Here is a 25217-nt window from a genome sequence, read left to right as displayed (position 1 = left end):
GGGCATTTGTATCCCCGTTTTGGGTCTTAAACGAGCTGCCAAGGGAGTGGTTTCTCCTGAGGCTTCACCTCCTCTCTTGTCTACTCTGGGTGGCCTAGGGATATGTTTGTCTTGCGGAGGCACAAGCACTGTGGAATCAAAAGTGGGGAGCCTCTCTCCCTGGTAAGGGGAGGGCACCACTGGGATGACTTTTGCCATCTCCTGCAATGGATCTTCTGACGTTGGGTCGAACAGAACTTCAGGAGTTGATTTCCCTCGGTGGGTGGAGCGGGATCCTTCCTTGACTATCTGTCCCTTTGCTGCTAGCACTGCTGCTGCCTGCCCTCTTACCCACTGTGGGGGGTCTAGCACCAGCTGTAACCAAGTGTCTATGTATGGAAACTGGTCTGAGTGTCCTGACTTACCAGTTACTTTGTGCCATACCTTAGAAACAAGGGACCTGTCTAGGCTTCCTTCTGATGGCCAACCCACTTCTAATGTTGGCCAATCTATTTCACACAAAGTTCTAAGTTTCTCTGGTGTCATAGTAACCCCATAGTCGCCATTAAATCCCTTCTTAAAATTTTTCAACATAGTTCCTAGAGGAGTAGGCTTATTTTGTGTCTGACCCGTGTTTCCTCAAGACAAAACACCAAGCTCACACCAAACGCACACCACAAAACAAAGAATGGGTAAAAAGGGCACACACACACTTTTTCAGTTTTCACCAAACCAGAATCAAAACCAAAATCAGAGTATCCAGAAATCCAAGCCAGGTCAAACCAAAACCAAAGTGTCAAGCAATTCAAGTCAAGTCAAAAACAAAAACCAAAGTGCCAGTACAGGCACGCCGTGGGTGATCAGACCACGCTTCCACTCAAATGGAGTGGGCAAGTTCCGAAGACCAGTCTTACCAAGTTTCAAATGTCCGGACTCCAAGTGCCTGTTCCTTCCTGGTGTTCAGCCACTGCGTTGATCCTCCACGGGGGCCTGCCACGCACTGCTCTGACGAGGCGTTCCACCGGGGCAATTGCCTACCCGGGAGCGCTCGCAGGATCCGCGTCGCTCGAGCTGGCCGGAGTCCCCCGCAGGGATGCTCCACAGGGCAGGCCTAAGCCGCCTAAGGGGCTGCCTCGACTGTCCGTCAATTACGTCGCTTCCCGGTCAGGGAACCAAGAAATGTAGCAGGATGAGTCGCAGACAAAACTCCTCAGACAGCAGATTAAAGAAGGAAGAGGTTTTTTATTCGGCTGGAAGCGTCGGCAGACTCACGTCTTAAGAGCCGAGCTCTCCGAAAAAGAAATTCCTAGCCCTTTTAAGGGCTTACAACTCTAAGGGGTCTACGTGAAAAAGTCATAATAGATCAAGTAAGCGTGGGAAACGTGACTGGGGGCTATATACATCAGCTAACAGAACAAAAAGTTTTACAGTACTTTCTCATACAATGTCTGGAATTTACAGATAACACCAATAGTTTTGGTCAGGGGTTAATAATATTATTATTATTTTAGCCACCAGGGCCAGGTGGTGGCGCCAAGGTCGTCTAGCTATTTATCTTACTTCTGTTTCTTTCCAACTTTTTGCTTTCTCCCTTTTCTCCTGTCTCATAAACTAGGGAAATGGGGAGGTTGGGGAGAAACTGAGAAGGACAACAGGAGACGTGGTGACCTCATACCATAATCCTAGCATTTTGGGAGGCCGAGGTGAGAGAATCGCTTGAGGCCAAGAGTTCCCTACCAGTCCTGGTAACATAGTGAGACCCTATTTCTACAAAAAAATAATAAATAAATAAATAAATAAATAAGCTGGGCGCTGTGGCGGGCACCTGTAGTTCCCAGCTACCGGGAAGGCTGAGGAGTGAGGATCGCTGCTTGAGCACAGTAGGTAGAGGCTGCAGTGAGCAGAGATCGCATCACTGCACCCCTGCCTGGGGGAGAGTGAGACCCAGTCTCAAAGAAAAAGCAAGAACAAACAAAAGTGGTCTCTGGAACAAACCTGGACAAACAACCCTCCGAATAGAGGCAAATTTCTCTTCCTGGAGAAGCCGGTGCCACTGGCAACTCCCCAGGGGGCCAGCTCGGGAAAAGCCAGCTGAAACGAGAGGACGTTCACCGTTCCTCACCTCGCTCCCCCGGACTTCAGAAGGCTACACGCGGCAGGCGCCGCTCGGGATCCAGGGGCCGGGGTGAGAACGGAGGCGGAGAAACCCCTCAGGCTCCGCCACCGGGGCGGGGAACAGGAAGGCGGCCCCGCCTCTGGGCATCCTCCTGGGTCTTGCCTAGCGGCGGGCGCATGCTTAGTCACCGTGAGGCTGCGCTTGCCTGGGGCCCGCGCCCCCCTACCCCGGGGACCGCCCCCGGGCCGCCCGCCCCACTTGGCGCGCCACTTCCGCGTGCATGGCCCTGCTGCCCCGAGCCCTGAGCGCCGGCGCGGGACCGAGCTGGCGGCGGGCGACGCGCGCCTTCCGAGGCTTCCCGCTGCTTCTGCCCGAGCCCGCGGCCCTCACGCGCGCCCTCTCCCGTGCCATGGCCTGCAGGCAGGAGCCGCAGCCGCAGGGCCCGCCGCCTGCTGCTGGCGCCGTGGCCTCCTATGACTACCTGGTGATCGGGGGCGGCTCGGGCGGGCTGGCCAGCGCGCGCAGGGCGGCCGAGCTGGGCGCCAGGGCCGCCGTGGTGGAGAGCCACAAGCTGGGTGGCACTTGCGTGAGTACCGCCGGTTTGTTCGGGCGGGGGGCGCCGCTTTGTCTCGGTCTTTCGGGGGACAGCCTGTGCTCGTTCCTATGGCGATCCTGTCCCCCGGCGCTGCGCTTTCCTCTTTTCCACCCCCGCAACTCCCCATTCCGAAGCCAGGAACCCAGCAGGTGGAGAAGAGAGAGGCGTCCAGGGGCTTCTCTGCGGCCCGCAAAGCCGAGCCAGCGTCTGCTTCCGCACGGATGCGATATTGACCAGGGCCGGGGCGGGTTAGATTAACCTTCCTCCATCCTCACTTGTCCAAGTGGGAGAGGATTGGATTCTATTCTTGACCGCGTGAAACACAAAACTGCATCTGGGAACATTGCTGGTGGCCTGTGTGTAGGGACGAGGGTGACGGTGCCGTAGATCCTGGTTCTTGAAGAATGTAGATCCTGGTTCTCCCGTTTCAAGGGCAGAATGATTTATAGCGGTTGTTGTCAACCTTGGCTACACATTCGAATCACCTGAGGGTGCCTGGATTCCCGACTTAATTGGTCTGAGGTGCACTTGGGCTTTGGGATGTTTCCCGACTTAATTGGTCTGAAGTGCAGCCTGGGCTTTGGGATTTTCAGGTGATCTGAATTGCAGCCAAGGCGACCTTGAGTAGGTGAGTTCTCAGAGCTTTTGTTTTGTCTTGGTTTTATGTGGATTGCAAAACTAAAAACAGAGGGATGTAAATCCTGAGATTTACAAAATTCATAATTTTTGAAAATAAGGGTTTTTGTTTGTGTTTGTTTTTTGAGACAGGGTCTTGCCCTGTCACCTAGGCTAGAGTACAGTGGCCATCATAGCTCACTGCAGCCTCGAACTCCCGGGCTTAAGGGATCCTCTCACCTTGGCCTCCTGAGTAGCTGGAACTACAGGGGGCGAATCACCACGCCTAGTTAATTATTATTATTTTTTGTAGAGATGGGGGTCTCGCTATGTTGCCCTTGCTGATTTCAAACTCTTGGACTCAACCGATCTTCCCGCCTCAGCCTCCCAAAGTGCTGGGATTACAAGACTGAGCCACTGCACTCATCCTAAAAATAAATGTTGTTTCCAAGTTATTGGTGTGCCCGCCCTTTTCTATCACAAGATTTGGGTGTTGACGAGTAAAATGCTGTATCCAAGAGGAACCTGGGATTTGGGATAGGTTCTCTAAATTCCTTTGGAGATGAATATTTAAATTATGTCAAATTGGGAGCTCTTTAAGGACAGGGATGGGCTTCTGTGTTTGTGTGTCTCTTATCACCTTAAAATCCCTTGCTCAATAAGCACTTGTGCAATGAATGAAACTAAAAATGGACAGTTATGAAAAGGCTGACTTCATTGTTCAGTGCCCTTTTGAAAAAATGAACATGGAGATGAAGAGAAAGGAAAAATCCCTGTTAATTATCAACTTGCACTTTGACACCATAGTCCAGACAGAAGGTTAGAAATCTGTCTCTCCAGAAGGCAGATTGTGGGGTGCCACTAAGTGCCCCCCTCCCACACCTCATGAGAGTACTTGATCACTTCTCACTTCTGTTCTGCTCTCCACATTTTCTGTCTTCCTCTTTCTCTATTTATGTTATAATGTGCTTCAGAGGTTCACCCACTTTACCTTCCTGTTACGAATTCTTTTTTTTTTTTTTTTTTTTTTTTGAGAGGGAGTCTCACTCTGTCACCCAGGCTGGAGTACAGTGGTGCAATCTGGGCTCACTGCAACCTCTGCCTCCCGGGTTCAAGCAATTCTCCCATCTCAGCCTCTCAAGTAGCTGGGAATGCAGGTGCATGCCACCATGCCCGGCTAGTTTTTGTACTTTTAATAGAGATGGGGTTTTGCCATGTTGGCCAGGCTGGTCTCAAACTCCTGACCTCTGGTAATCCACCCACCTTGGCCTCCCGAAGTGCTTGGATTACAAGCATGAGCCACCACACCCAGCTAATTTTTTATTTTTAAAATTTATCTATTTTTTTTTTCGATATGGAGTCTTGCTCTGTCACCCAGGCTGGAGTGCAGTGGTGCAATCTCGGCTCACTGCAACCTCCGCCTCCTGGGTTCAAGCAACTCTCCTGCCTCGGCCTCCCAAATAGCTGAGATTACAGGTGCCACTACACCCAGCTAATTTTTGTATTTTTAGTAGAGCCAGGCTGGTCTTGAACTCCTGACCTTGTGATCCGCTCACCTCAGCCTCCCAAAGTGCTGGGATTACAGGCGTGAGCCACCACGCCTGGCCTGTTTTTATTTATTTATTGTTTTTTTGAAACAGGGTTTTGCCTTGTTGCCCAAACTGGTCTCTTATGCCTGTGCTTAAGCAGTCGGCCTGCCTTGGCCTCCCAAAATGCTGGGATTACAGGCATCAGCCACCACTCCTGTCCCATTTTTTGTATTTTAAGTGCTGGGATTGGGGGTGGGTAGGGAGAAAACGATAGATATAAACATTTGTGAGACATGTCCCTTCCCTTAAGGAATTTTGTGGTTGTGAAAGAAAAAAATATTGGAACCCCAAAGTATGCCAGAAGGAAAGTTCAGCTTGGGAACTGAATCACACAAATACTGCTTTTCCTTTTGTTCCCAAACAGACAGCTGTAATTTCACAATCCCATGTCATAGCCTTATTTCCTCTACTCCTGCTTTTCACTTTTACTTTATCTTATGTAAAATGTAGATTTACTGAGGCTCATAAGAACCTCACAAGAATGTAACCATCTAGGCTGGGCATGATGGCTCATGCCAGCACTTTGGGAGGCCGAGGCGGGCAGATCACCTGAGGTCAGGAGTTCGAGACCAGCCTGGCCAACACGGTGAAACTCCGTCTCTACTAAAAATACAAAAATTAGCCGGGTGTGGTGGCACATGCTACTTGGGAGTCTGAGGCATGAGAATCACTTGAGCCCAGGAGGCAGAGGTTGCAGTGAGCCAAGATCATGCCTCTGCACTCCAGTGTGGGCAACAGAGTGAGACTCTGTCTCAAAAAAAAAAAAAAAAGGTGGGGGTTTGGGTAGTATTCTTTGACATTCGGAACCTCAAAAGATGGGTCCCAGGCCTAGGCATCGAAATGGGATATGTTGTGTAATCAAATTTGGAGCACAGAGTGTCTCTTTAATAGAAATAAGAGATGAGAAGCTGATGGGTAGGTTGTGGTTTGAAAAATGTGGAGTTTCTGGACACACAGTGAACTATGGGGGCAGGGGCGGGTTTGAGCAAACCAGTGACTCAGTGAAAGTAGTTTTGTGGTAAGCCATAGGATTGAGATCTCACCCTTGGCGATGCCCAATAGAAGTTTGTCTTTCTGTCTTTTTCTTTTTCTTTCAGTTTATAGAGATAGGGTCTCACTACATTGCCTAGGCTGGTATTGAACTCCTGGACTCAAGCAATCCTCCTGCTTTGGTCTCCAAAAGTGTTAGGATTACAGGCGTGAGCCACTGTGCACGGCAGAAGTTTAAGATTGGTTCTCCCATGAGTTCTTTCCTAAATAAAATCCATTAATTTCTAACGCTTGGGGAAGTTTTAAAGTTGTGAATGAACTCACACGGAAGGTTCAAATTAGAACGTGTGTCTAGCAGTGGTCATTTACAGGTAGTGAGATTGGTTGGTTTTTCATTGTTTTATCAGTGTTCCTTCATTTAATTGTTCAACCGTTAAAGTTTATGGGAGGCCATTGTTTTGGACCAGTCTCCTGTACTAGGTCCCAGCAGACCTGGGTGTGTGTGTGTGTGTGTGTGTGTGTGTGTGTGTGTGTGTGTTTGTTGCTCTGTCGCCCAGGCTGGAGTGCAGTGGGCTGATCTCGGCTCACTGCAACCTCCGTCTCTTGGGTTCAAGGAATTCATGTGCCTCAGCCTCGTAAGTAGCTGGGACTACAGGCGCAGGCCACCACGCCTGGCAAATTTTTTGTATTTTTAGTAGAGATGAGGTTTCACCATGTTGGCCAGGCTGATCCCGAACTCCTGACCTAAAGTGATCCACCCGCCTCGGCCTCCCAAAGTGCTGGGATTACAAGTATGAGCCACCGCGTCTGGCATGTTGTTTCATTTTTAAGAGACAGGGTCTCCCTCTGTTTCCCAGGCTGGAGTGCAGTGGTGTGATCTCAGCTCACTGTAGCCTCAAACTCCTGGGCTCAAGCGATCCTCCCACCTCAACCTCCCGACTAGCTGGTTCTGCAGGTAGATACCACTGAGCCTTGCTTGAATTCAGCATTTCAAGTCTCCAAAAGGTTAAGTATATTGCTTATCTCATGATCTCGTGTAGACTGGAGAGAAATGCAAAGATCACCCAAAGTCAAGGTGAATTAGAGCCTTCTGGGAGCTTTGCCTCTGTGGTTCACTTCTCTGCCTACACACGTGATGGGAGAGTCAGCTTAAGGAAAAGTTGTTTCTAAATTGCTGCTCCCTTTGCCCCAGGGCCTGGGGAACTTGCGGTCCTGGGTTCCTGCTGAGTGTACTGATTCTGTGATAAGAATAACCAGGTTCCTGTGGTTTTGGCGAGTAGTACTTACCAATGAGAGTTGGGTAGTAAGGGTTGATCATGTGACAAAAGTTCATGATCGCCAAGTCACAGTGAACTATGCTGCACAGCAGCAGTTGGAGAGGCCTAGGGGAGAGAGAGGTAGGGGCTTTGAAAGATCAGTGAACAGCAGGCTGCTCAGTGAATCATTGTTCATCTAGGCTGAAAACAATTACCCAGCAACATGTAAATCATAACCTCATTTGGAAGTGATACTGTGTACTTTGATATTATGATGTCTATACCCTGATAAAGCTGATCACTGGACATGCTTTTTTTTTTTTTGCTTTTTTTTTTTTTGAGACAGGGTCTCATTGTGTCACCCAGGCTGGAGTGCAGGGGCATGATCATAGCTCACTGCAACCTTGAACTCCCAAGCTCAAGTGACCCTCCCACCTCAGCCTCCCCAGTAGTCAGGACCACAGGCACATGGCCACCACCATGCCCTGGCTGATTTTTTAAATTTTTAGTAGAGACAAGGTCTTGCTTTGTTGCCCAGGCTGGTCTCGAACTCCTGAGCTCAAGCAGTCCTCCCACCTTAGCCTCTCAAAGTGCTGGGATTACAGGCATGAGCCACCGTGCCCGGCCTGAACATGCATTATTAAATGCAATTTACTAAAAGGAGGTCAGTTTAAAGGAACTCTGTCATCAGTTCCTGCAATATTGACAGATAGCCCTCCGAAATAGAAGGTTACCCTAATGTGTCTCCTGGGTTTAGAATTTCATAGAATGGGGCCCACCCATATTCATAAGTGACAAATAAAGGAGTGGCCATAAAGTGTGGGGCTAGTTAAAGCAAGCAAATGCTATTGTTGAAATTTGGCGTTTAACTTACCTTGTTGACTGCTTCCTTTTTTTGTACTAGTCTTCATATACTGTTGCTTTGCCATCTGCCTCAAAACCCACTAAATCTGCAGGGCTAGGAAAAGATAGACTGCCTCTGAATCCTTCAGGATGTCTATTTCTTTGTAAAACATACTTTGAAAAGTAACCACAGAGAGTGCTTTTTTTTTTTTTGAGACAGAGTCTGGCTGTCGCCCAGGCTGGAGTGTAGTGGTACCATCTTGGCTCACTGTAACCTCTGCCTCCCGGGTTCAAGCGATTCTCCTGCCCAGCCTCCTGAGTAGCTGGGACTACAGGCGTGTGCCACTACACCCAGCTAATTTCTTTTTTGTAGAGATGAGGTTTCACCACGTTGGCCAGGCTGGTCTCGAACTCCTGACCTCAACCGATCCACCCACCTCGGCCTTCCAAAGTGCTGGGATTATAGAAATGAGCCACCGTGTCTGTCCAAGAATCCAAGAACTTTTTTTATAAAGGGAAGCTAAAGGAATGATATGGAAATACTGATACCCTTTAGCTTTTTTTTTTTTTTTTCTTGACACGAAGTCTCACTCTGTCACCCTGGCTGGAGTGCAGTGGCACGATCTTGGCTCACTGCAACCTCCACCTCCCGAGTTCAAGTGATTCTCCTACCTCAGCCTCCTGAGTAGCTGGGATTACAGGTGCCCGCCACCACACCTGGCTAATTTTTATATTTTTAGTAGAGACTGAGTTTTGCCATGTTGGCCATCTGGTCTCAAACTCCTGACTTCAAGTGATCCGCCAGCCTTGGCCTCCCAAAGTGCTGGGATTACAGGCCTGAACCACCATGCCCGGACCACTTTGGCATTTGTAAGTGGCTTCCAGTCAGTGAGAATTCATTACCTTCTATTCACTAGGTGTTGCGACATTAAATATTACTGCAGTTACTTTTGCACCAGCCTAATAGGATGTGGAGGTCCTAGGTCCTTTTCTTTTTGGGGGACGGGAGATGGTGGGTATCAGGTAATAGTGGGGACTGACATCCAGAAGAGTTGTCTCACAAAACTCTTTCTTCTTCTCCCTGGATGCCCCAGAGTAACAATTATTTTTATTTTTTAAATTTTGTTGTTTTTTGAGACAGGGTCTCACTCTGTCGCCCAGGCTGGAGTGCAGTGGCACGATCATGGCTCACTGCAGCCTCAATATCCTGGGTTCAGGTGGTCCTCCTGCCTCAGCTTCCCAACTGGCTGAGACTACAGGCTATTATTTGTGGTGATGGGGTCTCGCTGTGTTGTCCAGGCTCCTCTCAAACTCCTGGGCTCAAAGGATCCTCCAGTCTTGACCCGTCAAAAGTGCTAGGATTACAGGTGTGAGCCACGGCACCCAGTCACACTTTTTAAAAATCTGGTGATTTCCTGAGACTGGAAGGTTCAGGTTAATGTTCTGTTTAGCTAAGAATTGAACAAAAACAGCCTTTGTTAATATCTCTTGCAGATGTATCCATTGATTTTCTTGCTTTAGATTCTGCTTTACACAGACTGCTTTTTTTTTCTCTCTTTCTCAAGCTTGATGCCTCCCTGAACTAACCTTCATCTGAAATGAAAAAAAAGACTTTGAAGGTGGAGACATGGATATTGAATAGTGAATATGTGCCAGGGACAGGGCCATGTCCAGACAGCATTATATTTAGTCATGGTTGGTGTAAAGCTGATGAAATGCAACAGAGACAGGGATCTTTATCTGTTTAAGTCATCAGTATAGTCCAAGCCCCTAAAACAGTGTTTTGCACATAGCAAGTACTCAGTATATAGTTGCTGAAATAATTGAGTTGATGAATCGATAGTGTTTTGCCTTGGAAATTATGACTCGTCTATTTTCTGAGTAGTTCTCATTCTGGTCTTGAATTAGATTTTAGGCAGCAAAGAAGGACGACAGAGGGAGGAAACTGTAGGCAATTCTGTGGTGGGGGGTTGTGGGGAACCAGAGGAAGGAAGTTAACAATTTTTTTTTGAGACAGGGTCTTGCTCTGTCACCCATGCTGGAGTGCAGTGGTGCAATATAGCTCATGGCAGCCTCAAACTCCTGTGCTCAAACGATCCTCCCACCTCAGCCTCCCATGTAGCTGGGACTACAGGCGTGCAACACCACACCCGGCTAATTTTTAAATTTTTTATTTGTGGAGACGAGGCCTTACTATGTTTCTCAGGCCGGTCTCTAACTCGTGGGCTCAAGCAGTCCTCCCACCTCACCTCCCAAAGTTTTGGGATTACAGTGTGAGCCACCACACCCAGCCGGAAATTCACTATTGAACACAGTTGATGTTCTTGGCAGGCGCAATTGCAGATTAACCAAGTTCTTGTTTTACTGCCAACATGGGCAATGTGAAGTTTCTACCTGACTAGGCAGGATTGAAGGTAACGAGGCAGGCCCTAGGAAAAATGGTGAAGCTTCTGAATTTTGCCACCTGTTATCACCAGATAACAGGTGGCCCACTGATCGGGATTCTGAACACTAGATTGATGCCAGCAGGACCACTGATCGGGGTTCTGAACACTAGATTGGTTGGAAAAGGAAGCTCTCAGGAATGGATCATCGGTTTGGAAAGAGAGGCTGAGTTACAGGAGTCTCCTTGATGATGTATTTACTGAACGGCCTGTGAAATTTTGTTTCTTAGCTGGGTGTGGTGGCTCACGCCTGTTATCCCAGCACTTTGGGAGGCTGAAGTGGGTGGATCACTTGAGGCCAGGAGTTTGAGACCAGCCTGGTCAACATGGTGAAACCCCATCTCTCCTAAAAATTCAAAAATTGGCCAGGCGCGGTGGCTCAGGCCAGTAATCCCAGCACTTTGGGAGGCCGAGGTGGGCGGATCATGAGGTCAGTAGATCGACACCATCCTGGCTAACACGGTGAAACTCCGTCTCTACTAAAAATATATAAAAAAAAAAATTTATCCAGGTGTGGTAGTACACACCTGTTGTCCCAGCTACTCGGGAGGCTGAGGCAGGAGAATTGCTTGAACCCAGGAGGCAGAGGTTGCAGTGAGCCGAGATCGCACCACTGCACTTCAGCCTGATGACAGAGTGAGACCTCGTCTCAAAAAAAAAAAAAAAAAAAAAAATTTAAAAATTAGCTGGGCGTGGTGGCGGGCACCTGTAATCCCAGGTACTCGGGAGGCTGAAGCTGGAGAATTGCTTGAACTCAGGAGGCAGAGGTTGTGATGAACCGAGATGGCACCACTGGACTCCAGCTGGGCAACAAGAGTGAGACTCCATCTCAAAACAAAACAAAGCAAAAAAAAAAACAAAACACCTTAGCAGGGCATAGTGGTGCGTGCCTATAATCTCAGCTACTCGGGAAGCTAAGAATCACTGGAACCTGGGAGGCAGAAGTTGCAGTGAGCTGAGATTGTGTCACTGCACACTCCAGTCTGGGTGACAGAGTGAGACTCTGTCTCAAAAAGAAAAAAAGAAACTTGTTTCTTATCCCTCATTAATGCCCACCTGGAGAACCGGGGAATCTGCCAGTGTTGTATGCTGAGGGCCTTAGCAATGTGCAACTCTGGGCAACCAGAGCCCTGAGAACTCATCTGATAATGCTCCAGTCTGGGAGGCAAACTTCCTTTGTGATCAGCTGATGTGTTTTAGGTAGGAAGGCCCCTGGGGAATTTATCTCCGCCTTTCCGTATGCCTTGTGTGCGTGTAGGGAGCCAGCAGACGCAGAAATAATTCAGAGGTGTCAGAGTCACCATCACATCTATCATAGATTAGAAATAGATGCTTTATATACCTTATCTCTGACCTGCTCAAAATCTCCATAATGGAAGCATTCTTCCCTTAACTGAGCTAGGAGAAATTTGGAAACTCACCCACCTCTAGCCACTAAATGGGAGAGCTGAGAGTCAAACTCCTATCTGTCTGACTTGAGGCCTGTGCTCCCTCTGACAACCTGATGCACAGGTCAGCTAGAGCAGCAGTCCCCAGCCTTTTTGGCACCAGGAACCAGTTTTGTGGAAGACAATTTTTCCACGGACCAGCAGTGGGGTATGGTTTCAGGATGCTTCAAGATTCAAGTGAATCACATTTATTTATTTATTTATTTATATTTTTTTGAGACAGAATTTCACTCTTGTTGCCCAGGCTGGAGTGCAATGGCATGATCTCGGCTCACTGCAGCCTCTGCCTCCTGGGTTCAAGCGATTCTCCTGCCTCAGCCTTCCAAGTAGCTGGGATTACAGGCACCCACCACCACACCTGGCTAATTTTTGTATTTTTATTAGAGACGGAGGTTTCACCATGTTGGCCAGGCTGGTCTTGAACTCCTGACCTCAGGTAATTGCCCGCCTTGGCCTCCCAAAGTGCTGCAATTACAGGCTTGCGGCACCACGCCCAGCCTGCATCACATTTATTGTGCACTTTATTTCTATTGTTACTATGTTGTAATATATAATGAAATAATGATGCAACTCACCATAATCTAGACTCCGACAGAGCCCTGAGCTTGTTTTCCTGCAACTAGTTGGTCCCATCTGGGGCTGATGGGAGACAGTGACAGATCATCAGCAATTAGATTCTCATAAGGAGTGTGCAACCTACATCCCTTGCATGCACAGTTCACAATAGGGTTCACGCTCCTATGAGAATCTAATGCCGCCACTGATCTGAAAGGAGGTGGGTGGAGCTCAGGCAATAATGCTAGCGATGGGGAGCAGCTATAAATACATATGAAGCTTCGCTCACTTGCCCACCACTCACCTCCTGCTGCAGCCTGGTTCCTAATAGGCACCTGGGGGTCAGGGAGCCCTGAGCTAGAGAAAGGGGAAAGAAGGCTGAGTGCGGTGGCTCATGCTTGTAATTCCAACTTTTGGGAGGCTAACGTGAGAGGACTGCTTCAGCCCAGCATTTTGAGACCAGCCTGCGCAACATAGTAAGACCCTGTCTCTAATGTGTTTGTTTGTTTGTTTGTTTCCTTTTTCTTTTGAGATGGAGTTTCGCTCTTGTTGCCCAGGCTGGAGTGCAATGGCACGATCTCCGCTCACGGCAACCTCCACCTCCTGGGTTCAAGCGATTCTCCTGCCTCAGCCTCCCAAGTAGCTGGGATTACAGGCATGTGCTACCATGCCCAGCTAATTTTGCATTTTTAGTAGAAACAGGGTTTCTCCATGTTGGTCAGGCTGGTCTTGAACTACCGACCTCAGGTGATCTGCCTGCCTCGGCCTCCCGAAGTGCTGGGATTACAGGCATAAGCCACCATGCCCAGCCTCCGTCTCTAATTTGTAAGAAATTGAAAAAAAAAAAATTTGGGGGGAAAGAGAAGGGAGCAGCAGAGGGGATGGGTGAGCGAGAGCATGCCAGCTTTTCACCTCTGGCCTCCCCAGCTCTCACTGGAACTAAGTGTATGTGTATTTTTTGAGATAGGGTCTCATTCTGTTGCCCAAGCTGGAGTGCAGTGGTGCTATCTCAGCTCACTATAGCCTTGACCTCCCAAGCTCAAGTGATTCTCCTGCCTCAGCCTCCCCAGTAGCTGGGACTACAGGCTTCACTATCACACCTGGCTAATTTTTGTATTTTTTCTAGAGACAGTGTTTCACCATGTTGCCCAGGCTCATCTTGAACTCCTGGCCTCAAGCGATCCACCTGCCTTGGCCTCCCAAAGTGCTGGGATTATAGGCATGAGCCGCCACTCCCAGCCTAAATGTGCTTTTCGTTCCTTCCAAGTCAGAGGCGCTGAAGTCATGTCATGTTGCTGGCATGTAAATAGGCCTCTAAAAGCAGTGGAAATCCCTGGAGGCCTGTTCACAAGAGCTGGCAAATAGGACAGTGGTATTTCAGGGTCATAGGCTTCCTTTCAACCAGTGCCCCAGGCCCCAAAGTGTGTTGTGCTGGGGCGCAGCTTCTCTGGCCCAACAAGGCCACAATTTTCCACCATCCTCTTCCTCTGGTTTCTGGCCCAGTGCTCTTCAATTTTAGGGAATGTGGAGATTCTGCTGCTGCCCCTTGAGTCAGTATCTTGGATAGGCTCAGAGCCTCTCTCTGGCTGGCACTGTAGGCCAAGATACTGATATAGTCCCCAAGAGCAGGGACTGTATCTGTTTAGTGCCTTACCTTGCATAATGCCTGGCACAAGTGAGTGCTTACTCAGTACCTCTGAATGAATGCCTGCAAGCTAAGACGACGTAGAAGCAAAAAAGGCAGAAACTTCTAAAAAACAAACCAGAGTTATAGACACCAGGCACCAGTGAAAGCCCACCTTGGCGCTTAGAAGAAACATATTCCAAAAAAAGAATATGTTTTAAAATTAAACATTTTTTTAAAACTTTTTTTAAAAACATATTTTTAAAAAACTTAGAAAAAGAAGCCTTAAATAACTTTAAAGTAGCTTCAAATATACATGAGGAACAAACTGATGGTATGTGAGAGTAGTTTAGAACATTGAGTGCTTTATGACACCCTTGGATTGCTTTTGATGATTGTTGGGAAGCCAGAAATGGTGACTGGAAGACCAGCAGTATTTATGTAGCAGACAAATCATCTCTACCTTTGGGAAAATTGCTTTTGGAGTCTGTCCTAGTTGAAGCCACTTAGTGAACTTAAATGGTGAACTGCAGGGTATAAAGGTGTGGGTGGAAGGCACGGGGAAGCACGTTGCCTGCCAAGTAACTGGAAAAGGCAGGTTGGATGAGAAAATCATTCCCATTATGGGGCTAGCATTGTTCTTCCCACAGAGTTTCGACCTCCTTTCTCTGCTCTTACCATTAAGAAACCCCTGCCGTCCGTCCTCCTTTCTTAGAAATGGCTTATTCTATTTATCCCAGTAATGTTGTCAGGTACTTGGGGGTTGAGAAGTAGCATATCCTCAGCTTGGCCAGATGAAAGGGCACTCTAGATAGAAAGCCATACGTTTATTATTATTATTATTTATTTTTAGAGGTAGGGTCTGGCTCTGTTACCTAGGCTGGAGTGCAGTGGTATGATCAGAGCTTATTGTAGCCTTCAACTCCTGGGCTCAAGAGATCCTTCCGCCTCAGCCTCCTGAATAGCTGGAACTATGGGCATGCACCACCAAACCCAACTAATTTTTTATTTTTTATTTTTTTACAGAGATGGGGTCTCAGGGTCTCACTGTGTTGCCCAGGCTGGTCCCTAACTCCTGGGCTCAAGCAATCATCTTTCTTTTCGGCCTTCCAAAGCGTGGGGATTACAGGCGTGAGCCACCACACCCAGCCCATAAATTATTCTAATTTTTAGTATGAAGTACTTGTGATACTCTGCCATGAAGGATGCAGTGCTGGCAGGAATAGTGGAATAATTGCTGCTTGTAAACATTTAAGATTCTCCTGTGGATTTTGGTGAGTGATCATTAAACTGTTTTCCAAAAGCATATACAGGCCAAGCCTGGTGGCTCATGCCTATAATCTCAGCACTTTGGGAGGCTGAGGCAGGAGAATCACTTGATCTCAGGAGTTCAAGACCAGCCTGGGCAATATACTGAGACCTTGTCTCTATTTTTATAAAGTATTTTTAATTTTTATTTAAAAAATAAAAGAAAAAGCATATACAGGCCACGTATGGTAGCTCACACCTGTAATCTCAACACTTTGGGAGGCCGAGTTAGGAGGACTGCTTGAGCCCAGGAGTTTGAGACCAGCCTGGGCAACATAGTGAGACCCTGTCTCTATATTTTTAGAAAAATATTTTTTATTTTTTTTAGAAAAGTATATCCAAGCGTGGTGGCTCACGCCTGTAATCCCAGCACTTTGGGATGCCAAGGCGGGTGGATCCCTTGAGCTCAGGAGTTTAAGACCAGCCTGGGCAACATGGTGCGACTATGTCTCTACTAAAAATACCCGGCATGGCGGTGAACGCCTGTGGTCCCAGCTACTCGGGGGCTGAGGAGGGAGAATTGTTTGATCCCGGGGAGCGGAGGTTGCAGTGAGCTGAGATTGCACCATGGCACTCCAGCCTGAGTGACAGAGCAAGACTCTGTCTCAAAAAAAAAAAAAAAAAAAAGCATATAGAACAAAATGTGAAAGTTTTCTCCCTCTCCAGAGAAACACTGTTGACCGCTTGGAGTATAGCCAAACTGTGTTTACAGCCATATATACATACACACATACTGCATATAAATACGAATTGGGTCGTGGCATAACTACTATTCTGCAACTTTCTGTTTGATGCATAACAGTGTATGTTAGAACTCTTTCCATATAGCGCATAGAAATCTACCTTGCCCTTTTAAATGGCTGCAGAATATTCCACAGACTCAATGTATAACTATTTATTTAATACTTCCCTGCCGATGGATATTTAACCTGTCTGTAGTTACCCGTTATCACCAAGCTTCAAGGAATAGCCCCATAAATGCATCTTTGGACACGGGAGCATAATATGTGACTACTTTTCTAGGTTACTGTAAAAGTAGAATTGCTGGGCCAATCAGGATATGTTTGCTAACACTAGTTATAGTCAACCTTTAAAATTTTTGCCAATCTGACAGATGAAAAATATTTCATTATTTAAATTATCTTTTATCTTTACTTTTAAAAAATGTAGATTTCGGCTGGGCGTGGTGGCTCATGCCTGTAATTCCAGCACTTTGGGAGGCCAAGGTGTGTGGATCACTTGAGGTCATGAGTTCAAGACCAGCCTGGCCAACAAGGCGAAACCCCATCTCTACTAAAAATACAAAAATTAGCCAGGCAGGATGGCAGGCGCCTGTAATCTCAGCTACTCGGGAGGCTGAGGCATGAGAATCGCTTGAGCCTGGGAGGCAGAGGTTGCAGTGAGCTGAGATCTCGCCACTATACTCCAGCCTGCACGATATAGTGAGACTCAGTCTCAAAAAAAAAAAAACCAAACAAACAAAATAATGTAGTTTTCTGGCTGGGCGCAGTGGCTCATGCCTGTAATCCCAGCACTTTGGGAGGCTGAGGCAGGTGGATCACCTGAGGTCAGTAGTTCGAGACCAGCATGGCCAACATGGCAAAACCCCATCTCTACTGAAAATTCAAAAATTAGCCAGGCATGGTGGTGCACACCTACAGTCCCAACTATTAAGGAGGCTGAGGCAGGAGAATCGCTTGAATCTGGGAGGTGGAGTTTGCAGTGAGCTGTGATCGCACCATTGCACTCCAGCCTGGGCAACAAAGCGAGACTCCGTCTCAAAAAAAAAAAAAGTAGTTTTCTGAGTCTTGCTTTTTCTACTTTTATTCCATAAGTATATTTCTATATATTAACTAAGAGTGAAATGGAAATGACTGTAACCAAATATGTATTTGTACATAACATGATAATCTGTGCATTTGTGCATTTCGCTTTTCTACATCTTTGGTTACTTCTTTAGGCCAAATGCCTAGTAGTTAGAAATCAAAGTCATTTTATGAGCTCTAATATTTATTTAGGTTTTCTCAAGTTTCTGTACTAATGGTTAATCAATATCCTAAGTTCCATGCCATGTACTTTAAATTTTTGTGCTTTTGGTGAGTATTCACCAGTATCTCAATGTTCAGCCTTTCTTTGTGTGTGTTTCTTTTTTGAGGCAGAGTCTTGCAATGTCACCCAGGCTGGAGTGCAGTGGGATGATCATGATCATGGCTTACTGCAGCCTTGTCCTCCCAGGCTCAAAGGGTCCCCCCACCTCAGCCTCCTGAGTAGCTGGGACCACAGGCGCATACCACCACACCCAGCTACTTTTTTTTGTAGAGACGTGGTCTCGCTTGTTGCCCAGGCTGGTCTCGAATTCATGGGCTTAAGCAATCCAACTGCCTCAGCTCCCAAAGTGCTGGAATTACAGGTGTGAACTACCAAGCCCTGGCCCATCTTGGGTGTTTATCCACGTATTCTGCAGTACTTTCCCGAGAAGTCCTCTTAGACAGCTGCTCAAATGGGCTGATTGTTCTTTCTCCGTCCAAGAAAAATGCTGATGAATGAACTTCTCTCCCTCATTACAGAAGGAAAATAATGTTCTTATCTTTTTTTAACAAAGAAAGTAAATAGAATTTAGTACACTGTGACTTAGAACCCAAGGAAGACTCCTCGCTTGATGCTTAGCATGCATTTCTTGCAGATTCCGTTTGATGGTTTGAATTCAGTATTCTTAAAGTCTGTCTCTTTTTTTTTTTTCCAGGTGAATGTTGGATGTGTACCCAAAAAGGTAGAATTTTTATTTCTCTTTCCCCTTACAATCCTTTTTCTATTTGGTAAATCATAATCAAAATCAGAATGTTTCCAAATAGATCAGTTAAAATTCTTTCTGCAAAAAAAACCCCTAGACCCTACTAAAAGTAGCTTAAGCAATAGGATTGTTTTTGTTTGATTTGTGTTTTTAAAATTTTTTTATTTTTAATTACTTTTTATTTTTATTATTATTTTTTTGAGACGGAGTTTCGTTCTTGTCGCCCAGGCCCAGAGTACAGTGGCGCGATCTTGGCTCACCACAACCTCTGCCTCCTGGGTTCAAGTGATTCTCTTGCCTCAGCCTCCCAAGTAGCTGGGATGACAGGCGCGCGCCACTGCACTTGGCTGATTTTTGTATTTTTAGTAGAGATGGGGTTTCACCGTGTTGGCCAGGCTGGTCTCGAACTCCTGACCTCAGGTGATCTGCCCACCTCAGCCTCCCAAAATGCTGGGATTATAGGCATGAGCCACAGACCCCAGCCAAGGCCTGGTCATCTACACCACAGGATAGTTTTTTCTCAGCAAAAAGACCCAGCCAGCAAACCAAACTGTTGAATGGAATCTTCTTAAGTTCTGTGGGTTCATGGATTTTCTGTATCACATTAGTGATTTTTTCGATATTAATATCTGTGGTGCAGGTCACATTGAATGAATTCATTTTTTTACCCTTGACAAAGAGGAAAAAACAGCAGCTCTTATTTGTAAAGCTGCCTCTTGCTTATACTTGCAAAGAATTTTACCACTCATTTGAATGTACTTTCAACATATGTTGTAATCTCAAGCTTACCACCTTTATTAATGACATTCCATTTTAACTTGTCATCTTTTTGGTATTATATAAGCAAATCTCCTAATCTCATCAGTGATGCATACCTGAGTTTAATTCCAAAAAGTCTTTTTGAAATCTTTTCCCTGGTATAGGTAGGTGTTTTTCTTTCTGTCTTAGGAAGACTTTTTTTCTCTGGGACATTTTCCCTCAACTATTTCCTTTCCTATTAGTCATACTTTTTGTAATCTGTTCTACTTGGAGCCATGCAATTATGACTGTATGAATTATATAAATTAATTATAAGGTGGTTTTATGTAGTTTAAACCAGTTATGGTGGTAAATTTCGTGTTGATTGGTACAAGTTTATATTTTTTTAAATATACCACTGGGCTAATACTGCACAGTAAACTGATTTTGTAATGTTTTATTCTGATATTTACTTATTCCTTCTGATCACATGTGGTAGACATTTATGTATGTTCATTTATATATTTTTTTTTCTTTTCTTTTTTTTTTTTTTTTGAGACAGAGTCTCACTCTTGCCCAGGTTGGAATGCAGTGGTGTGATTTCAGCTCACTGCAATCTCCACCTCCCAGGTTCAAGTGATTCTCCTGCCTCAGCACAAGTAGCTGGGACTACAGGCGTGCATCACCATGCCTGGCTAATTTTTTTGTATTTTTATTAGAAATGAGATTTCACCATGTTGGCCAAGATGGTCTCGAACTCCTGACCTCAAGTGATCCACCTCCCTCGGCCTTCCAAAGTGCTGGGATTATAGTCATAAGCCACTGTGCCCGGCCTTGTTTTTGTTTCTTTTTAGTCTGTTTTTAATAGCTTTCCCCTTATCTCTTTTAAAAAAAAATGTTTTAAGTTAGCAAGGTATAGTAGATTTTATTTATTATTATTATTATTTTATCTTTTGAGACAGAGACTCTGTCACTCAGGCTGGAGTGCAGCAGTGTGATCTTGGCTCACTACAACCTCTGCCCTCAGGGTTCAAGCAATTCTCCTGCCTCAGCTTCCCAAGTAGCTGTATTTTTAATAGAGATGGGGTTTTGCCATGTTGGCCAGGCTGGTCCCGAACTCTTGACCTCAAGTGATCCACCTGCCTCGGGCTCCCAAAGTGCTGGGATTACAGACGTGAGCTGCCGTGCCCAGCTAAGTTTGTTTTTAATTTAAAGGGCAGTATTTTTGTCTGCTGTTACCTAGTTACCATTCATTCATGATTCCTTTTTTCCCCTCAGGACTGATTTACTGCTGTTTTGGATCCTTTTTTTTTTTTTTTTTTTAAACAGGTAATGTGGAACACAGCTGTCCACTCTGAATTCATGCATGATCATGCTGATTATGGCTTTCCAAGTTGTGAGGGTAAATTCAATTGGCGGTAAGTGTCAACACTCAGAGGGTTCAGTTTCCAAGTGTAGATATTTTTCTTTTATAACTGAGCCATAAACTTTTTTAGGGATGGAGGAGGAATTGTGGTAAATATTCACAATACGAGATTTACAGTTTAGCCATTTTTAAGTATACAATTGAGTGCCATTAAGCGCATTCACATTGTTATACAGTCGTCACCACTATTACCACTTCCAGAACTTTTCTGCTATCCCAAACAGAAACTATTCCATTAAACAACAACCCCTCATTCTCTTCTCCCCCTGGCCCCTGGGAACCTCTATTCTGCTTTCTGTCTCTATGAATTTGCCAATTCTAGGGAACTCATATAAGTGGAATCATACAATATTTGTTCCTTTATGTCTAGTGTATTTTGTTTTCACGGTTTGTCCATGTTGTAGTATGTGTCAGAACTTCATTCCTTTTTTTTTGTTTGTTAAGACAGGGTCTTGCTCTGTTGTCCACGCTGGAGTGCAGTGGTGCAATCATAGCTCACTGCTATCTTGAGCTGGGCTCAAGCTATCCTCCCACTTCAGCCTCCTGAGTAGCTGGGACTACAGGCACGTGCCACCATGCCTGCCTATTTTTTTTTAATTTTTGTTTTTAGTAGAGATGAGATCTCACTGTGGTGCCCAGGCTAGTCCTGAACTCCTGAGCTGAAGTGATCCGCCCGCCTCAGCCTCCCAATGTGCTGGGATTACAAGTGTGAGCCACTGTGCCCAGCCTTCATTCCTTTTAAAGGCAGAATAAGATTTCTTCATATGGATAAAACCACATTTTGTTTATCCATTCATTTGTTAGTGAATTTTTGGGTTGTTTTTACCTTTTTTTTTTTTTTTTTTGAGACGGAGTCTCACTGTGTCACCCAGGCTGGAGTGCAGTGGCGCGATCTCGGCTCACTGCACGCTCCGCCTACCGGGTTCACGCCATTCTCCTGCCTCAGCCTCCTGAGTAGCTGGGACTACAGGCGCCCACCAGCATGCCTGGGTAATTTTTTGTATTTTTTTTAGTAGAGACGGGATTTCACTGTGTTAGCCAGAATGATCTCGATCTTCTGACCTCGTGATCCGCCCGCCCACCTCAGCCTCCCAAAGTGCTGGGATTACAGGCGTGAGCCACCGCGCCAGGCCTGTTTTTACCTTTTGGTTATTGTGAACAATGCTGCTATGAACATTCGTATATGGGTATCTGTTCCGGTCTCTGCTTCCAGTTTCTTTTGGGTCTGTACTTAGAAGTGAAATTGCCGGATCATATGGTAGTCTTGTGTTTAACTATTTAAGGAACTGCTGTAAATCCTTTGAAGCCATTAACAGTTTTGAAGAAATTTAGCAAATTTATTTATTTAGCAAGTGTTTATTAAGTGCCCACCATGTCCTATGCACATCATGTTCTAGGCACTTTGCCAAAACATTTCTCCTTGTCTTCTGTGCAGAAAGACGATGCCAACTGAGTGTGTTCTCCACTGAGTGGCACAGAGGCTTTTAACACATGGGGCAGCAGAATGACACAGGGAGGGGATGACTGTCTTCGGAGACATTCACTCACTGCGGTTCCTGTTGACAGTCAGTGATTCTCTGCTCGGGGTGTTCAGGGACAGATGCCTTAGTTACTAACTAGAAGGGGAAGATCCTGTTTCTGAATACTGACTTGGGTTTCATTGCAGTGTTATTAAGGAAAAGCGGGATGCCTATGTGAGCCGCCTGAATGCCATCTATCAAAACAATCTCACCAAGGTGTGTATGCTGGGTTTTTAACTTTGAGAAAGAGCTGTTCCCTTCTTGAGTACTCAGCTAAGTCTTGCCAGACTGTAGCCCTATTTATTTATTTATTTTTATTATTATTTTTTTGGAGACAGGGTCTCGCTCTGTCGCCCAGGCTGGAGTGCAGGGGCGCAATCTCGGCTCACTGCAACCTCCGCCTCCTGAGTTCAAGCAATTCTCCTGCCTCAGCCTCCTGAGTAGCTGGGACTACAGGCGTGTGCCACCACACCCATCGAATTTTTGTATTTTTTTAGTAGAAACAGGGTTTCACCATGTTGGCCAGGCTGGTCTCGAACTCCTGACCTCAGGTGATCTGCCCACCTTGTCCTCTCAAAGTGCTGAGATTACAGGCATGAGCCACTGCGCCCGGCTCTATTTTATTTTTAACGACCAGGTCTCTATCTGTTGCCAGGCTGGAGTACGGTGGTGCAATGATAGCTCACTGTAGCCTCCAAGTCCTGGGCTCAAGCAGTCCTCCCACCTCAGTCTCCTTAGTAACTAGGACTGTAGGCACGCACCACCACACCTGGCTAATTTTTAAAATATTTTGTAGAGATTTCTCACTGTGTTGCCTAGGCTGGTCTTTAAACTCCTGCCTTAGCCTCCCAAAGTGTTGGGATTGTAGAGATGAGCCACTGTGCCTGGCCTCTTACTTTTTCTATTATTGAAATTGACCTGTCAGAGCAGAAGCCTCTGACCTAGATGGCCAGTCTCTTCTGCAGAGAGAGGGTGGCGTGTGCCAGAGCTGGCAGACCAGGCCTCACCTAATGGCTGCACCTTGAGTAGGTCTGGCCTGGCAATTAGATTCAGAAGTCACATACGAGAGACTTTGTGCACCAGTATACCAGTTTATTAATTAAAATGAGGAGTGCTATCTAGCTGAAAACCTGCCATTGTGTGTTTGTTTGTTTTTTGAGGCAGAGTTTCTCTATTCACCCAGGCTGGAATGCACAATCTCAGCTCAGTGCAACCTCTGCCTCCCACCAGGTTCAAGCAATTCTCCTGCCTCAGCCTCCCAAGCAGCTGGGATTAGAGGTGTGCACCACCACGCCTGGGTAATTTTTGTATTTTTACTAGAAACGGGATTTCACCATGTTGACCAGGGGTCTCGAACTCCTGACCTCAAGTGATTTGCCCACCTCGGCCTCCCAAAGTGCTGAGATTATAGGCGTGAGCTACCGCACCTGGCCAAACCTACCATTGTTTATTTGCCTAGAGTAAGACCTCCTTAAGAGACCAAATTAGGATTCAGAAGGTTGTTTTTATGAATGACATCTGATCAAGAAAACTGGGCAGAGGTGTGTTTGCCTCCAGCAACTGCATGTCATCCTTCACTATCCTGATGCTTTTCCCCCATAGTGCTGGGATGTCACACCTTTCCCACCAGGACCATGTAGGTGACATTCACAACCTGTGCATCACTTAACTCTCCTTTTCCTTGACAATATCTTCCCGCCACCCTTCATTTGTCTTTGTGGTCTCACTTTGCTGTTTCTAAGATTTCTTACGGTTGTTTGTTTGTTTATTTATTTATTTGTGAAACAGAATCTTGCTCTGTCGCCCAGGCTGGAATGCAGTGATGTGATCTCAGCTCACTGCGACCTCTGCCTCCCAGGTTCAAGCAATTCTTGTGCCTCAGCCTCCCGAGTAGCTGGGACTACAGGCGCGTGCCCCTACACCTGCCTACTTTTTTTTGTATTTTTAGTAGAGATAGGGTTTCACCATGTTGGCCAGGCTGGTCTCGAACTCCTAGCCTGAAGTGATCTGCCTGCCTCAGCCTCCCAAAGTGCTGGGATTACAGGGGTGAACAACCACTCCTGGCCCTCTTAGGTTATATTTAGATCAGTAACTTCTTTTTTTTTTTTTGAGAAGGGTCTTACTCTGTCACCCAGGCTGAAGTGCAGTGGCATGATCTCAGCCTCGACCTCCCAGGCTCAAGTGATCCTCCTGCCTTGTCCTTCCAACATGCTGGGATTACAGGCATCAGCCACTACACCTGGCTTAGATCAGTAGATTCTTGATGATAATTAGGCCACTGTGATCTCAGTAGCAGCATATTTATAAACCAATTTTTAGGACGAGTTACTTCATATGTAGCTAACTGTATACAGTTTTATATTCTTATTCATTGGGTTTATTTTTTGGAGGGTGAATTTTCCAACCTTAATCCTCAATCCAGGGGGAAAAATATTTAAAGGCCTGCAGTCCTTAAGCACAGGAGATTTTAAGGCTGAGTATAGAGTAACACTGGCAGCACTAAAACACACCAAGTTTTTTATTTTTATTTTTTATTTTTTTGAAGTCAGGATCTCACTCTCTTGAGCAGACTGGAGGGCACTGTCGTGATCACAGCTCACTGCAGCCTTAACCTCCCAGGCTCAAGCAATCCTCCCACCTCAGCCCCCTGAGTAGCTTGGGCTATAAGCACTGTCCCACCACACCCTACTACTTTTAAAAAACTTGTGTAGAGGCCGGGCGCGGTGGCTCACACCTGTAATCCCAGTACTTTGGGAGGCCGAAGCGAGCGGATCATGAGGTCAGGAGATTGAGACCATCCTGGCTAACACGGTGAAACCCCAGCTCTACTAAAAATACAAAAATTGACCAGGTGTGGTGGCGGGCGCCTGTATTCCCAGCTATTTGGAAGGCTGAGGCAGGAGAATGGCGTGAACCCTGGAGGCGGAGCTTGCAGTGAGCTGAGATCATGCCACTGCACTCCAGCCTGGGCAAAAATGCAAGACTCTGTCTCAAAAAAAAATTTTTTTTTGTAGAGATGAGGTCTTGCTATGTTGCCCACGCTGATCTTGAACTCCTGGCCTCAAGCAACCCTTCTGCCTTGTCCTCCCAAAATATGGGAATTACAGGCATAAACCACTGCATCTGGCCTTTTTTTTTTAATGGAGCTGACTGAAATACTTTTGCAAAAGAGGTAGGAAAATTATTCAGGAACCAGCATTTTGTAATACTTAGAAATCTTGGTGTGTACTATAGCTTATGGTGATCTTATGGGGAAGGAATTACCAATAGTTGACCCAGCAATTCTATATTGCAAAGGAAACTTTCTATCTAATATCCTGGAAAATGAAAGTAAAAATCTCACTGCTTCCTCCTCTGAGCTAGTGTCTGTCCTATCACCA

The 25217-nt window shown here is 46.2% G+C and overlaps 2 protein-coding genes across 5 annotated transcripts in view; one reads left to right on the top strand and one right to left on the bottom strand.

Annotated features, from left to right (window-relative positions):
* Positions 1–1101, bottom strand: part of UBXN8 (UBX domain protein 8) — a 39376-nt gene extending 38275 nt beyond the window's left edge. The window contains exon 1 of one of the 4 annotated variants that reach the window (XM_055116436.2): positions 894–1101. The gene's annotated coding sequence lies outside the window, so the exon portion shown is untranslated. The remainder of the gene's footprint in view (positions 1–893) is intronic. The other 3 variants (XM_055116433.2, XM_055116432.2, XM_055116431.2) reach the window with 3 other exon arrangements.
* Positions 1102–2202: 1101 nt separating this feature from the next.
* GSR (glutathione-disulfide reductase) overlaps positions 2203–25217 on the top strand; it is a 49696-nt gene continuing 26681 nt past the window's right edge. The window contains exons 1-4 of the mRNA XM_003830764.5: positions 2203–2681; positions 18106–18132; positions 20221–20309; positions 21984–22053. Coding sequence (XP_003830812.3) covers positions 2376–2681; positions 18106–18132; positions 20221–20309; positions 21984–22053 — 492 coding nt within the window. The 5' untranslated portion in view covers positions 2203–2375. The remainder of the gene's footprint in view (positions 2682–18105; positions 18133–20220; positions 20310–21983; positions 22054–25217) is intronic.

Source organism: Pan paniscus, chromosome 7, assembly GCF_029289425.2.
Source record: "Pan paniscus chromosome 7, NHGRI_mPanPan1-v2.0_pri, whole genome shotgun sequence".
NCBI lineage: Eukaryota > Metazoa > Chordata > Mammalia > Primates > Hominidae > Pan > Pan paniscus.
This window is presented reverse-complemented; position numbering and strand designations above follow the sequence as displayed.